General features: G+C 37.6%; 1 protein-coding gene across 2 annotated transcripts in view; it reads right to left on the bottom strand.

The window, feature by feature from the left end:
• The window catches only part of SELENOF (selenoprotein F), a 40,374-nt gene that overhangs the window by 8,370 nt on the left and 18,340 nt on the right, over positions 1-13,664 (bottom strand). For both annotated transcript variants that reach the window (XM_055585283.1, XM_055585282.1), the window contains exon 3: positions 6,718-6,781. In XM_055585283.1, coding sequence (XP_055441258.1) covers positions 6,718-6,781 — 64 coding nt within the window. The remainder of the gene's footprint in view (positions 1-6,717; positions 6,782-13,664) is intronic.

Below are 13,664 nucleotides of genomic sequence, written 5' to 3'. Positions count from 1 at the left end.
GTACTTTAAGGAGTTCCTCCAGAAAAACCTCTATTTCTGCTTCACAGACTATGCTTAAAGCCTAGTGTGGATCACAACAAACTGAAAAATTCTTAAAGAGGTGGGAATACCAGACCAACCTATTTTGCCTAGATATACCAACAACCTCAGATATGCAGATGGTACCACTCTAATGGCAGAAAGTGAAGAGGAACTAAAGAGCCTCTTGATGTTGGTGAAATAGAAGAGCAGAAAAGCTGGCTTGAAATTCAACATTCAAAAAATGAAGATCATGGCATCTGGTCCCATCATTTCAAGGCAAACAGAAGGGGAAAAAGTGGAAGCACTGATGGATTCTATTTTCTTGGGCTCCAAAATCACTGTGGACAGCGACTGTGGCCATGAAATCCAAAGATGCTTGATCCTTGGAAGGGAAGCTATGACAAACCTAGATAGTGTAATAAAAAGTACAGACATCAGTTTGCTGACAAAGGTCCATATAGTCAAAGCTATGGCTTTTCCAGTAATTGTGTACAGATGTGAGAGTTGGACCATAAAGAAGGCTGAGTGTCGAAAAATTGATACTTTTGAATTGTGGTGCTGGAGAAGACTCTTGAGAGTACCCTGGACTGCAAGGAGATCAAACCAGTCAAATCTAAAGGAAATCAATCCTGAACATTCACTGGAAGGACTGTTGCTGAAGCTGAGGCTCCAATACTTTGGCCACCTGATGTGAATAGCCAACTCACTAGATAGCTCCTGATGCTGGGAAAGATTGAAGGCAAAAGGAGAAGGGGGCGGCAGAGGATGAGATGGCTAGATAGCATCACTGACTCAATGGACATGAATCTGAGCAAACTCTGGGAGACAGTGGAAGATAGAGGAGCTGCAGTCCATGGGGTTGCAGAGTCAAAATGACTTAGCAACTGAACAACAAAGTTTTCTAGAGGCAGAAGACAAGTAAAGCAAATAAATACATTAAAATATTATGCAGCAAATGCTATGGAACACAATGCGGAGAGTGAAAAATTCTGTGCAAAAGTAATCCCCAAATGTTTGAATTGACTTTTGAATGAATAGGGTTCATCACAAGAATGGGCAAAAAGCATAAGTCTGGAAGAACATGCAGTGTGTGCAAAGACTTAGAGGTCAGAGTTCAGAGAATTGCAAGAGTTCTGCATATAAACGAAAGACATAAACCTAGAAAAGAGAGTCAATGTCATGATAGGTCTTGTTTATGATGCTGAGTTTGACATTTATTCTCTATGTGATGGGGAACCACAGAGAATTTTAAATAAGAGGTTCACATAATCAAATCTGTCTTCTGGAAAAGGTCTTTTTGGTAGTTGTGTAGGAGAGATAATAGAAGAAAAGGGAAAAAAAACAGGTAGGCCAGATAACAAGTAACTAATTCTTTCAGATAAAGATGCTAAGGGCTGATTAAAATCACAGAATAGGCCAAAGGAGTAAGATATGAAGATATGAAGTAAGTTATTAAGGAGGAGGAAGAGACACAACTTGGTGACTAGCTGGGTATAAAGTATGCAAGTATTAATCATGCGTCTCGGGTTTCATGCTAATACTTTTGCTTGATGATACTGCCATTTGTGGAAATAGTGAAGAAGACAGTGTAGTTTTAGAGAAGAGGATTAATTTAATTTTTGAATGTGCTGGGTTTACGGCCTCTCTACTAAAAATATAAAAAGGTAAAACGACTGTCTGAGGAGGCCTTACAAATAGCTGAGAAAAGAAGAGAAGCAAAAGGCAAAGGAGAAAAAGAAAGATACATCCATCTAAATGCAGAGTTCCAAAGAATAGCAAGGAGAGATAAGAAAGCCTTCCTCAGTAAACCATGTGAAAAAGACTAGGGATCTCTTTAAGAAAATTAGAGATACCAAGGGAACATTTCATGCAAAGATGGGCACAATAAAGGACAGAAATGGTATGGATCTAACAGAAGAAGAAGATATTAAGAAGAGGTGGCAAGAATACACAGAAGAGCTACAGAAAAAAAATCTTAATGACCCAGATAACCACAATGGTGTGATCACTCATCTAGTGCCAGACATCTTGGAGTGTGAAGTCAAGTGGGCCTTAGGAAGCATCACTAGGAACAAAGCTAGCGGAGGTGATGGAATTCCCGCTGATCTATTTCAAATACTAAAAAATGATTCTGTGAAAGTGCTGTATTCAATATGCCAGCAAATATGGAAAACTCAGCAGTGGCCACAGGACTGGAAAAGGTCAGTTTTCATCCCGATCCCAAAGGTGGTCAATGCCAAAGACTGTTCAAACTACCGCACAATTGCACTCATTTCACATGCTCGCCAAGTAAGGCTCAAAATTCTCCAAACGAGGCTTCAACAGTAGGTGAACTGAGAACTTTCAGATGTACAAGCTGGATTTAGAAAAGGCAGAGAAACCATAGGTTAAATTGCCAACATCCAATGGACTATAGAAAAAGAAAGGGAATTCTAGAAAAACATCTACTTCTGCTATTGACTGACTAAAGCCTTTGACTGTGTGGATCACAACAAACTGTGGGCAATTCCTCAAGAGATGGGAATACCACCTTACCTGCCTCCTGCAAAACCCACATATAGGTCAAGAAGCAACAGAGCTGGACATGGAAAAGTAGACTGGTTCCAAAGTACGTCAAGGCTGTATACTGTCACCCTTCTTTTTAACTTATATGCAGAGTGTACAGTGTTAGTTGCACCTCAGTCATGTCCAACTCTTTTGCGACCCCATGGACTATAGCCCACCAGGCTCCTCTGTCCATGGAGTTCTCAAGGCAAGAATACTGGAGTGGGTTGCCATTTCCTTCTCCAGGGGATCTACCTGACCCAGGGGTTGAATACAGCTTTCCTCCATTGCAGGCATATTTTATACCATCTGAGCCACCAGGGAAGCCCCCAGTGTAACTGTATAATGGAATATTATTTAGCCATAAAAAGGAATTGAGTTCTGAAATACACTACAATATGATGAATCTTAAAAACACATTAAGTGAAAGAAGTAAGTCAAAAAAGACCTCATATTATGATTCCATTTATCTGGAGTCAGAAAATCCACTGGAATAGAAAGCAGATTAGTGGCCACCAGGGGTTGGGGAAGTGGAAAGAGAAATTAAAGTGTGTGTCCTTCAAACTGTGGGCAGGACTGAATGGAGCTATCTTTCCTTGTTGAGGTCAGGATCCCTGTCTCCTCCACATGGAAGCACAAGAAAATAAACTCAAAATTTCTAAGAAATCGATCATTCTAGACCTCAATTATAAAGTAAAAAGCAGTTCTGTCAGCCCAGTATCTGCACCCACCAATCAGGCAGTCCTTTTCTCAGAAACCCCTTTGGACCACTTCAGCCTCTAAGATAATGAGCCTTCCAAAATATGGATTTTTAACAAATTCAAAGAGTTGTACATCATGTGAAATGCTGGGTTGGATGAAGCACAAAGTGGAATCAAGATTGCCGGGAGTAATATCAATAACCTCAGATATGCAGATGACACCACCCTTCTGGCACAAAGCGAAGAGGAACTAAAGAGCCTCTTGATGAAGGTAAAAGAGAAGAGTGAAAAGGCTGGCTTAAAACTCAACATTCATAAAAAGAACATGGCATCCAGTCCCATCACTTCATGGCAAATAGATGGGGAAACAATGGAAACAGTGAGAGACTTTCTTTTCTTGGGCTCCAAAATCACTGCATATGGTGACTGCAGCCATGGAATTAAAAGATGCTTGCTCCTTGGAAGTAAAGCTATGACAAACCTAGATGGTGTGTTAAAAAGCGGAGACATTACTTTGCCGACGAAGGTCTGTCTAGTCAAAGCTATGGTTTTTCCAGTGATCATGTATGGATGTTGGACTATAAAGAAGGCTGAATGCTGAAGAATTGATGCTTTTGAACTGTGGTGTTGGAGAAGACTCTTGAGAGTCCCTTGGACTGCAAGGAGATTCAACCAGTCAATCCTAAGGGAAATCAATCCTGAATATTCATTAGAAGGGCTAATGCTGAAGTGCCAATACTTTGGCCACCTGATGTGAAGAGCCAATTCATTAGAAAAGACCCTGATGCTGGGCAAGACTGAAGGTAGGAGGAGAAGGGGATGACAGAGGACAAGATGGTTGGATGGAATCACTGACTCGAAGGACATGAATTTGAGCAAGCTCTGGGAGGTGGTGAAGGACTGGGAAACCCGGCATGGTGCAGTCCACTGGGGTGCAAAAAGTAGGACACGACTGAGCAACTGAACAGCAACTAAAAATGTAGGCCACAATCTATAGAACCGTTAGGATACAAACCCAATTTACAGAATTATACTCTGCATTTTAACAAGACCCCCAGGTGACATATACGTATGTTGGTTTAAGACTCTATGAGACCACCTAAGTGGAAATGTCAGTCACAGTCTGAAGTGTGGTGATAAACAAAAGAACGGTTTGAGTTAAAGACATAAATTGAGAGTTGCCAGGTGAACACTGCAGTAGAAACCGAGGGAGTGGGACACCATTTAAGAGAGTAAGAAAAAGGGAAAATAAGAACACAGCCTGTGACTGACCCCAATATTTGAAGTTTGGGTGGTAGATGAGATGCCAAAAAAGGAGAATAAAAAAACCTGTTCACACAAGTGAAGGGAGGAGAGTCAAATGCTAGAAAGTCATTGTTATTCAATTCTCAAAACAGTCCAATAAGGTAGATATTAACTGATTTTATACCACCTATTAACCCACTTTATAAATGAGTAAATTGATGAAGCCAGTGCTAATCAATCAGTATTCCTTCCAGTAAAACTCAGAGGTAACATAATCCTAGGCATCACTCAAGAAGTGAAAACCTATTTGCTATCTCAGTTGTATATCATTTTAAAATTCCTTTCTGTATCCAAAGATTTATGATTCTAATACAGAGGCTGGCAAACTACAGTCCACAGGCCACACTGGCCTCCCTGCTTTTATAAATAAGGTTTTACTGGAACACAGCCAAATGTATTCATTTAAATATTTTCTATGGCTTCTTCTGTACTACAAAAGCAAAGTTCAAAAGCTGCAATGGATATACTGTTGGCTTTAAAGCTGAAAAGTATTACTATCTGGTCTTTTAGAGAAAATGTTTGCTAAGACCTACAAAATCAGGGGAAATTTACATTTTTTATTTTGGCGAGACAGACTGCAGACACATCCTTATCACGTTAAGACTCGTGCATAAGAAGGAAAACATACTTAACATCATTGCTCTGATGTCACTTAAGTGATAAAACACTAGATCCAATATACAACAAGAAATTTTTATACATATAGACTTTCCTACTTAAACAACCATAACATGGAAAACCAAAGTATTTTAGGAGGTATATCTGGAATCAGCTAAGACATGACTTGGGACTTCTTTTCCCCCCACAAAACCTGAGTTAATTAATGTGGATAAGACATTTCAAATTTTTAATCCTTCTCTCTTCTAGAATAATTTAACATTATTTTTTCCTTCTGTTTCATGACATGGCTAATTTAAATTAAATAAACTTAAAAAATGTACTCGTTTCTCATGGGCTCAGAAAATATTGATAATATAATTGTATTAAATATGGCTATGGATTAAAGAATTATACAATCATTTTAATTTAAACTCGTTTGTACTAATTAAATATTTATACACAGAATTAAAAATCTAATGTTTCAAAAGGAAATGACAGTATGACCACATATACCCACAAGTTTGATAATTTAACTATACATAAGAAATATATATATAATAAAGTTGTAATCCAAAGATTAATAAACTACACTCAATCTTTTAAAGACTGAACTAGCAGCTGTAGAAATTATTATGGACATGATAAAACCTGACATCACAAATAGAAGCACTAACTGCAATCTACTCTTGACCTCATGAAAATCTGAGTCACAAAAAATTATTAATAAGACAAGTCAGTAAATATGAGTAATCAATATAATTGAAAGGAAATGTCAAAACATTTTAGGAATAAGAATGATCACTTTATCATTCAGATAACTGATATTAAAAAAAGCTAAAACAACTCTGGTACAATTCTGAGTTTAAGTGTTTGAGGCAAAATTAATCCTAAGAGCAAGGAATTTTCTCCCCAAGTAGAAGCTGTTATATTCTGTGCTATATCAGAATATGTTCTTATTCTAATAAAGAATGTATTTAATTAGATGTGCATCTGCTCTGGGTCTCAAATAAAATGTCCCTAAGTCAAACTGTTTGATTACATTTCTGTGCCAAAAGAACAATATTTTATTATAAATAATTCTAGGCCAGCAATAAAGGGCATGTGCTAACATGGGCAATTTTACATAATACTAAACCCAAAAAATGCTCTTGCCATTGAGTAAACAAGTCAAGAAACCACAGGAAAGGCAGCAAAAACAGAATGAGGTATACAAATATCGGCACTTACGCATTTCAGTTAAAAAAAAAAAAACTTCATTACCTTCATAAAACTGATTTTCAAGTGACATGCAAGAATGGAATAGAAAAGGTTCAAGTCTTTTTGGAGATACAAATCTCCATTACTGTTTGCTGTCAACCAAAAAAATACACTTTCACAATTATCCTTTCACATACTTATTTATCTTTAATTCCTGTGAAGATGCACTTGTATGATTGATTTCCTTTCTTCTACACCTCAAGTTTTATGGTATTTAATTTTCTTATTTTTGTGAAATGTTGATTTTAAGTTATTAACTGAAATTTACACTAGAGTTAATTTTACATACCTTGGACTTGAGGGAACCTCCCCAATTTTCATCCACAGACTTCAAGAATAGCTCCTGCATACAGCTGCAAAAGAAAAAAACAGGAGTTTAAAAAACCAGTTTAAATTTTAAAAATGTATCCATAAAATAAATATAAAATTTCATAGTATAAACATTCCAGTTAAGCAGATATATAGATCAAACAAACATTAGAAGAGAAAATGAAGGCCTAAGGGTATTAAACAGTAGAGGTATTCAAACCCTTCTTGGAGTACACTCACACTTATTCAAAAAGACTAACGAAGATATGAAGACTTGACAATGAACTTGAATAGGTAAGCTGTTCTAAGAAGTTTTTTACAAAATTTTAAAGATTTCCTAGTTTTTCTTTTAAGGATGCTAACGTGAATCCAGGTGTGTATCCATCATCTATTCAACAAAAATATTTAATGAGAATTCCTTTTGGTTGCTTTTAAAATTAAGTGATCAATGTTTTAAAATTAAATAATACAAAACCCCAATCAATACCTTTAAAAAGTAATTAGAGTACTATGTGTAAAGATATTACTGAAAACTCAGTAAACCTCATTATAAAGAACTTAAATGCAAATATTTCTCTTAATGAAATCCAGCTGAAATGAATTCAATGGTAAATGTTGCTTTTCTATCTACACATTCTCTTTATAATAAGCTTATTATAAAAAACTCAAATGCAATGATTTTATTGCAATGAATTCAGTTGAAATGGATTCAATAGTAAATATCACTTTTTTGTAGCTGTAGCGCATTGTCCATTTTTTTGGTAGTGACTTGGGAATGCTGTGACTCTGAGAAGACAGGCAATTATAAAAACATACTACATCCATTTTACTTCTTCTTAGCTTTTAGTCATTTTTTTGTTTTTTAGTTGTAGGTCCAAGAGCTAAAGATAAATTTTACTTTTCAAGTTCTAAAATAGCACAGAAATCACGTGCACTATGAATTCTTTTTTCAGACACTAAAAAATAAAAGCACAAAACAGAAATTTTTTAAAAATCACCTTAATTCCAACTCCTCCCAACATAATGACTTTAAAAAACATTCTGGTGATTCTGGGTTAGATCAATAAAGTTCTTAAGTTTTTGAGAGGCACAACTACTCAGAGTCTGATTGAATTTGTTTTCATTCACACTACTCATGGACTCTCTGAAACACTGATGGATTTCAGATTAAGAACTCTGATGATCTCTAAGATTCTTAAATAAGATTTGGTTAATCTTGGTTAGCTAATCCCACACCCCAAATCTTTAAAAGTATAAGGCCATATTACCAATGAGCTCATAAAAAGATTCTAACATCACTAATCAATACAGAAATTAAACCAAAACCACAATAAGATACCACTTCACACTCATTAGAAGCTATTATTAAAAAAACAAAACAAGTGATTGAGTAGAATGTGGAGAAAATGGAATCCTTGTCGACTGCTGTTGGGAATGTAAAGTGGTACAGCCACTATGGAAAACAGAATGGTGGTTCCTTTAAAAATTAAAAATATAATTATATGATCCAGCAATTTCACTTCTAGGTATGTACCCAAAAGAATTACAAGCAGGGACTGGAATAGTTATTTGTGTTATTATTCACAATAACCAAAAGGTGGAAGCAGCCTAAATGTCTACTGACAGATGAATGGCTGACCAAAATGCAGTATATATACATACAAAGGAAGGAAATGATGACACATGCTACAACAGGGATGACAATTGAAAGCATTATCCTAAGATAAGGCAGCCACAAAGGCATAAATACTATAGGATTACACTTTTATGAGGTACTATGAGTAGTCAAATTCAGAGACAGAAAGTAGAATGGTGGTTGTCAGAGGTTGGTGGGTGGTGGTATGGAGGAACTATTGTTTAGTAACTATGTTTCATGTTGGGAAGATGAAAAAGTTTTGGTGATAGATGGTGATGAAGCTTGGACAACAACGTTAATGTACCTGATGTCACTGAATCGAACAATTAAAAAGTTAAAATGCTTAATTTTATGTACACTTTACCATAATTTAAAAAATAAGGCTATAAACAAATTTGGTTATTAGATTTATCTTGTTTCCAAGTTTATGATCCCTTGGAGACACTAAGTGGAGATTCCATTACCTTATATGATGGCATTCCTCTATACCATTGTATCCCTAAATTCTTCGTATCATTACACAGCGAAAACAGTAACAACTGTTTGGAGCACTGGAGTAAAAGGAAGTTGCTGCTTAGAACTGGAGATGACTAGCCTGGGGGGCCGGAGAAGGCAATGGCACCCCACTCAAGTACTCTTGCCTGGAAAATCCCAAGGACGAAGGAGCCTGGTAGGCTGCAGTACATGGGGTCACAGAGTTGGACGTGACTGAACGACTTCACTTTCACTTTTCACTTTCATGCATTGGAGAAGTAAATGGCAACCCACCCCAGTGTTCTTGCCTGGAGAATCCCAGGGCCGGGGGAGCCTGGTGGGCTGCCGTCTATGGGGTCGCACAGAGTCGCACACAACTGAAGTGACTTAGCAGCAGCAGCCTGGGGGCCTCTGCTCACTTGAGTTCCCATTTGGTTGTCCCAAAGGACTGAAGGATCCTATCACTTTTGTAACCCATTTTCTGCACCACAAAACATGAACTGATTAATGAAAAATATTAGAAACGTATTTTTTAATGACTACACAAGCTCAGATGTGAGCTTCTTAAGGAAAATTTCAAGTGCTTAAAGCATTAATTTGTGAGGCTAGTTTGGCATTTTTAAGAATTTGCAGTGTTCATAGGAAAATATGTTTTTCGTGGTGAATAAATGCAGTAAATTAACTACAAATTGTGGTAAATTTTCAATGCCTTATAATCATAAGAATCTTTGGCAACACATACATTCACATGCAAGGAAATATATGCTACTCAGAATTTATCAAGGGTATGAAGTATGAAAGGGTTAAAAAAAGTTAAAATTCGAAACTTCCTTGAATTTCACCTTTAGTGTTTTTATTCTTTAAAGTAACATAAACATATAAAAGCTGACCTTCAAACATTTGTGGAAAAATATCAGTTGAAGAAAAATCAAAGCACCAAGTTATATAACTTCTATATAGCAAGCTATTATTCTGCATATATTACCAACACCGAGTTGGTAGGGCTCTCTTCTATGTGCATTAATAAAGAGAAGCCTTATTTGAACCGATAATCTAACTCTAGGCACTATTCCATTAGGATTATATTACACTGACCCAAATAATTTAAATGGAAATATACAGACACCTTTAGAAAAATATGAAAATGATGCATAAAACTGCATTTCCCTTTTTGGCATCCATACCTATTTCCATATTACTTATTGCCAGTTTTCCTAAATTTTTGATAGCATCCTCCAAATGGGAAGTGGAAATATCTAACTACTTCAGCCCTATAACTAATTCACCTTATTTGTAACAGGATTTTTGAATATTCCAATTTCCCTTTCATTTAAAAAATAACTGATTTTTATTATTCTTAAAATAAATTTCAGCTTTGCAGTTAAATAATTTTTTGCAATTTAAATATATTTTGAGCATTACCAAGACTATTATTTATAAGCTACCTTAATTTAAATTCTGTACATTTCATATATTTTCCTAATATTTTGAGACAATGTACTCCCTTCACTGTTGAAAGACTTCCCTGGTAATTTATTTACTGTTGAAATATAATGATTTCTTTCCTAACTGACCAACCTCTTGTTACAAAATTTTAGTTAGAGCGTATAATGAGGTTTCTCATATAAAAAAATCAAATTCTTTACTTTGTGGTGATAACTTTGCCACAATTAAAAGTTTTACTATGTAGCTATAAAATGGATCATATTAATAGTAAGACAAAAAGATCAGTGTATGCTACTTTCTACCAGATAGCTAGATTCCTAGGTAAGTTAAGGCAACATATGTGAGTTTTGTAAAATTTCCAAAGAATTTTTAAAAAGTATTACATTTAACTTTTACCGCCACCATCATACCACCACATTACAACAAATCTATAAACCTTGTCCAAGTAAGAAATATTTTGCTACTTCTCAACACTAAATATTTAATACTTTTGTTGGTGATGGTATCAATGGCTCTGAAGAAACATTACAATGAGAAATTAGTTATTTAAAATAAGTCAAACTATCAAATTTTCATACAGCATGGTATTGTTAAACAAGGAGGCTACTACACAGAGGTGGTTCTAGGGCATGAGTGACTTATGTAACCAAACCAAAACCTAAGCCTATAAATGCTTTAAAGTTAAGAAATTAAACCTGAAATTCAGTTCAGTTCAGTCGCTCAGTCGTGTCCAACTCTTTGCAACCCCATGAATTGCAGCACGCCAGGCCTCCCTGTCCATCACCAACTCCCAGAGTTCACCCAAACTCATGTCCATCGAGTCAGTGATGCCATCCAGCCATCTCATCCTCTGTCGTCCCCTTCTCCTCCTGCCCCCAATCCCTCCCAGCATCAGAGTCTTTTCCAATGAGTCAACTCTTTGCATGAGGTGGCCAAAGTACTGGAGTTTCAGCTTTAGCATCAGTCCTTCCAAAGAAATCCCAGGGCTGATCTCCTTCAGAATGGACTGGTTGGATCTCCTTGCAGTCCAAGGGATTCTCAAGAGTCTTCTCCAACACCACAGTTCAAAAGCATCAATTCTTTGGTGCTCAGCATTCTTCACAGTCCAACTCTCACATCCATACACGACCACTGGAAAAACCATAGCCTTGACTAGAAGAACCTTTGTTGGCAAAGTAATGTCTCTGCTTTTGAATATGCTATCTAGGTTGGTCATAACTTTCCTTCCAAGGAGTAAGCATCTTTTAATTTCATGGCTCCAGTCACCATCTACAGTGGTTCTGGAGCCCAAAAAAATAAAGTCTGACACTGTTTCCCTATCTATTTCCCATGAAGTGATGGGACCGGATGCCATGATCTTCGTTTTCTGAATGCTGAGCTTTAAGCCAACTTTTTTACTCTCCTCTTTCACTTTCATCAAGAGACTTTTTAGTTCCTCTTCACTTTCTGCCATAAGGCCGGTGTCATCTGCATATCTGAGGTTATTGATATTTCTCCTGGCAATCTTGATTCCAGCTTGTGCTTCTTCCAGTCCAGCGTTTCTCATGATGTACTCTGCATAGAAGTTAAATAAGCAGGGTGACAATATACAGCCTTGACGTACTCCTTTTCCTATTTGGAACCAGTCTGTTGTTCCATGTCCAGTTCTAACTCTCGCTTCCTGACCTGCATATAGGTTTCTCAAGAGGCAGGTCAGGTGGTCTGGTATTCCCATCTCTTTCAGAATTTTCCAGTTTATTGTGATCCATACAGTCAAAGGCTTTGGCATAGTCAAGAAAGCAGAAATAGATGTTTTTTTGGAATTCTCTTCCTTTTTCCATGATCCAGCGGATGTTAGCAATTTGATCTCTGGTTCCTCTGCCTTTCCTAAAACCAGCTTGAACATCTGGAAGTTCACGGTTCACGTATTGCTAAATCCTGGCTTGGAGAATTTTGAGCATTACTTAACTAGCGTATCAGAGAAGGCAATGGCACCCCACTCCAGCACTCTTGCCTGGAATATCCCATGGATGGAGGAGCCTGGTAGGCTGCAGTCCATGGGGTCACTAAGAGTCGAACACGACTGAGTGACTTCACTTTCACTTTTCACTTTCATGCATTGGAGGAGGAAATGGCAACCCACTCGTGTTCTTACCTGGAGAATCCCAGGGATGGGGGAGCCTGGTGGGCTGCAGGCTATGGGGTCACACAGAGTCGGACATGACTGAAGTGATTTAGCAGCAGTAGCAGTAACTAGCGTATGAGATGAGTGCCATTGTGTGGTAGTTTGAGCATTCTTTGGTATTGCCTTTCTTTGGGACTGGAATGAAAACTGACCTTTTCCAGTCCTAAAATTACCAGTTATCAACTGCTGCTGCTGCTGCTGCTGCTAAGTCGCTTCAGTCGTGTGCAACTCTGCGACCCCATAGAGGGCAGCCCACCAGGCTCCCCCGTCCTTGGGATTTTCCAGGCAAGAACACTGGAGTGGGTTGCCATTTCCTTCTCCAATGCATGAAAGTGAAAAGTGAAAGTGAAGTTGCTCAGTAGTGTCCGACATTTTACGACCCCATGGACTGCAGCCTACCAAGCTCCTCTGTCCATGGGATTTTCCAGGCAAGAGTACTAGAGTGGGGTGCCATTGCCTTCTCCGAGTCATCAACTAGGTTTTCCCAAATAAGCTAGCTTAAGCTACAGCCAATCAAAACATATCGTTGCTTTGCTTCCACATCGTCTCCAAGTTCTATCCCTAATTCCTGTTGGTGAGGTACTTCTAACCACTTCCAGCTGGGTGTTACCCAGTTTGAATTGATTTATGCTTAAACCATTAAAATTTTTAATAGGCCTCACTGTATCTTTTAAGAGTATAGTGAAAAGAGCTCAGGTTAAAAAATCAAATGTGTATGTGGGTCTAGTTCTAGTTCTGCTAGTTACAGACAGCAAATCATTCTCTCTCAGCTTCAGTTTACCATCTGAACAAGAAATATTCCCAGGGCTTCCTTGGTGGTCCAGTAATTAACAGTCTATCCTGCAATGCAAGGGACACAGGCTCAATCCCTGGTTCAGGAAGATCCCACATGCCAGGGAGCAACTTAGGCCTGTGCACCACAATTACTGAAGCCCCTGGGCCCTAGAGCCTGTACTCCGCAGTGAGAGAAGTCACTGCAATGAGAAGCCTGTGTACCACAATGAAGAGTAGCCTCTGCTTGCAGCAAGGAAGGTTCAGCATGACCAAAAAATAAAGTAAACCTTTAAAACAACAAAAAAGAAATACTCCCTACCTTCCAGAGTTGCTAAAACAAATTAAAAAAAAAAAAAATCACAAAACACACAAAAAGCTTGGATTCTTTAGATGCTCAATATGTAAGAATAGTGAATATTTTCTTTCACGCTAT

The sequence above is a fragment of the Bubalus kerabau genome, chromosome 6 (genome assembly GCF_029407905.1).
Source record: "Bubalus kerabau isolate K-KA32 ecotype Philippines breed swamp buffalo chromosome 6, PCC_UOA_SB_1v2, whole genome shotgun sequence".
Classification (NCBI taxonomy): Eukaryota; Metazoa; Chordata; class Mammalia; order Artiodactyla; family Bovidae; genus Bubalus; species Bubalus kerabau.
The sequence above is the reverse complement of the archived record's forward strand: the minus strand, read 5'-3'. Positions and strand labels throughout refer to the sequence as shown.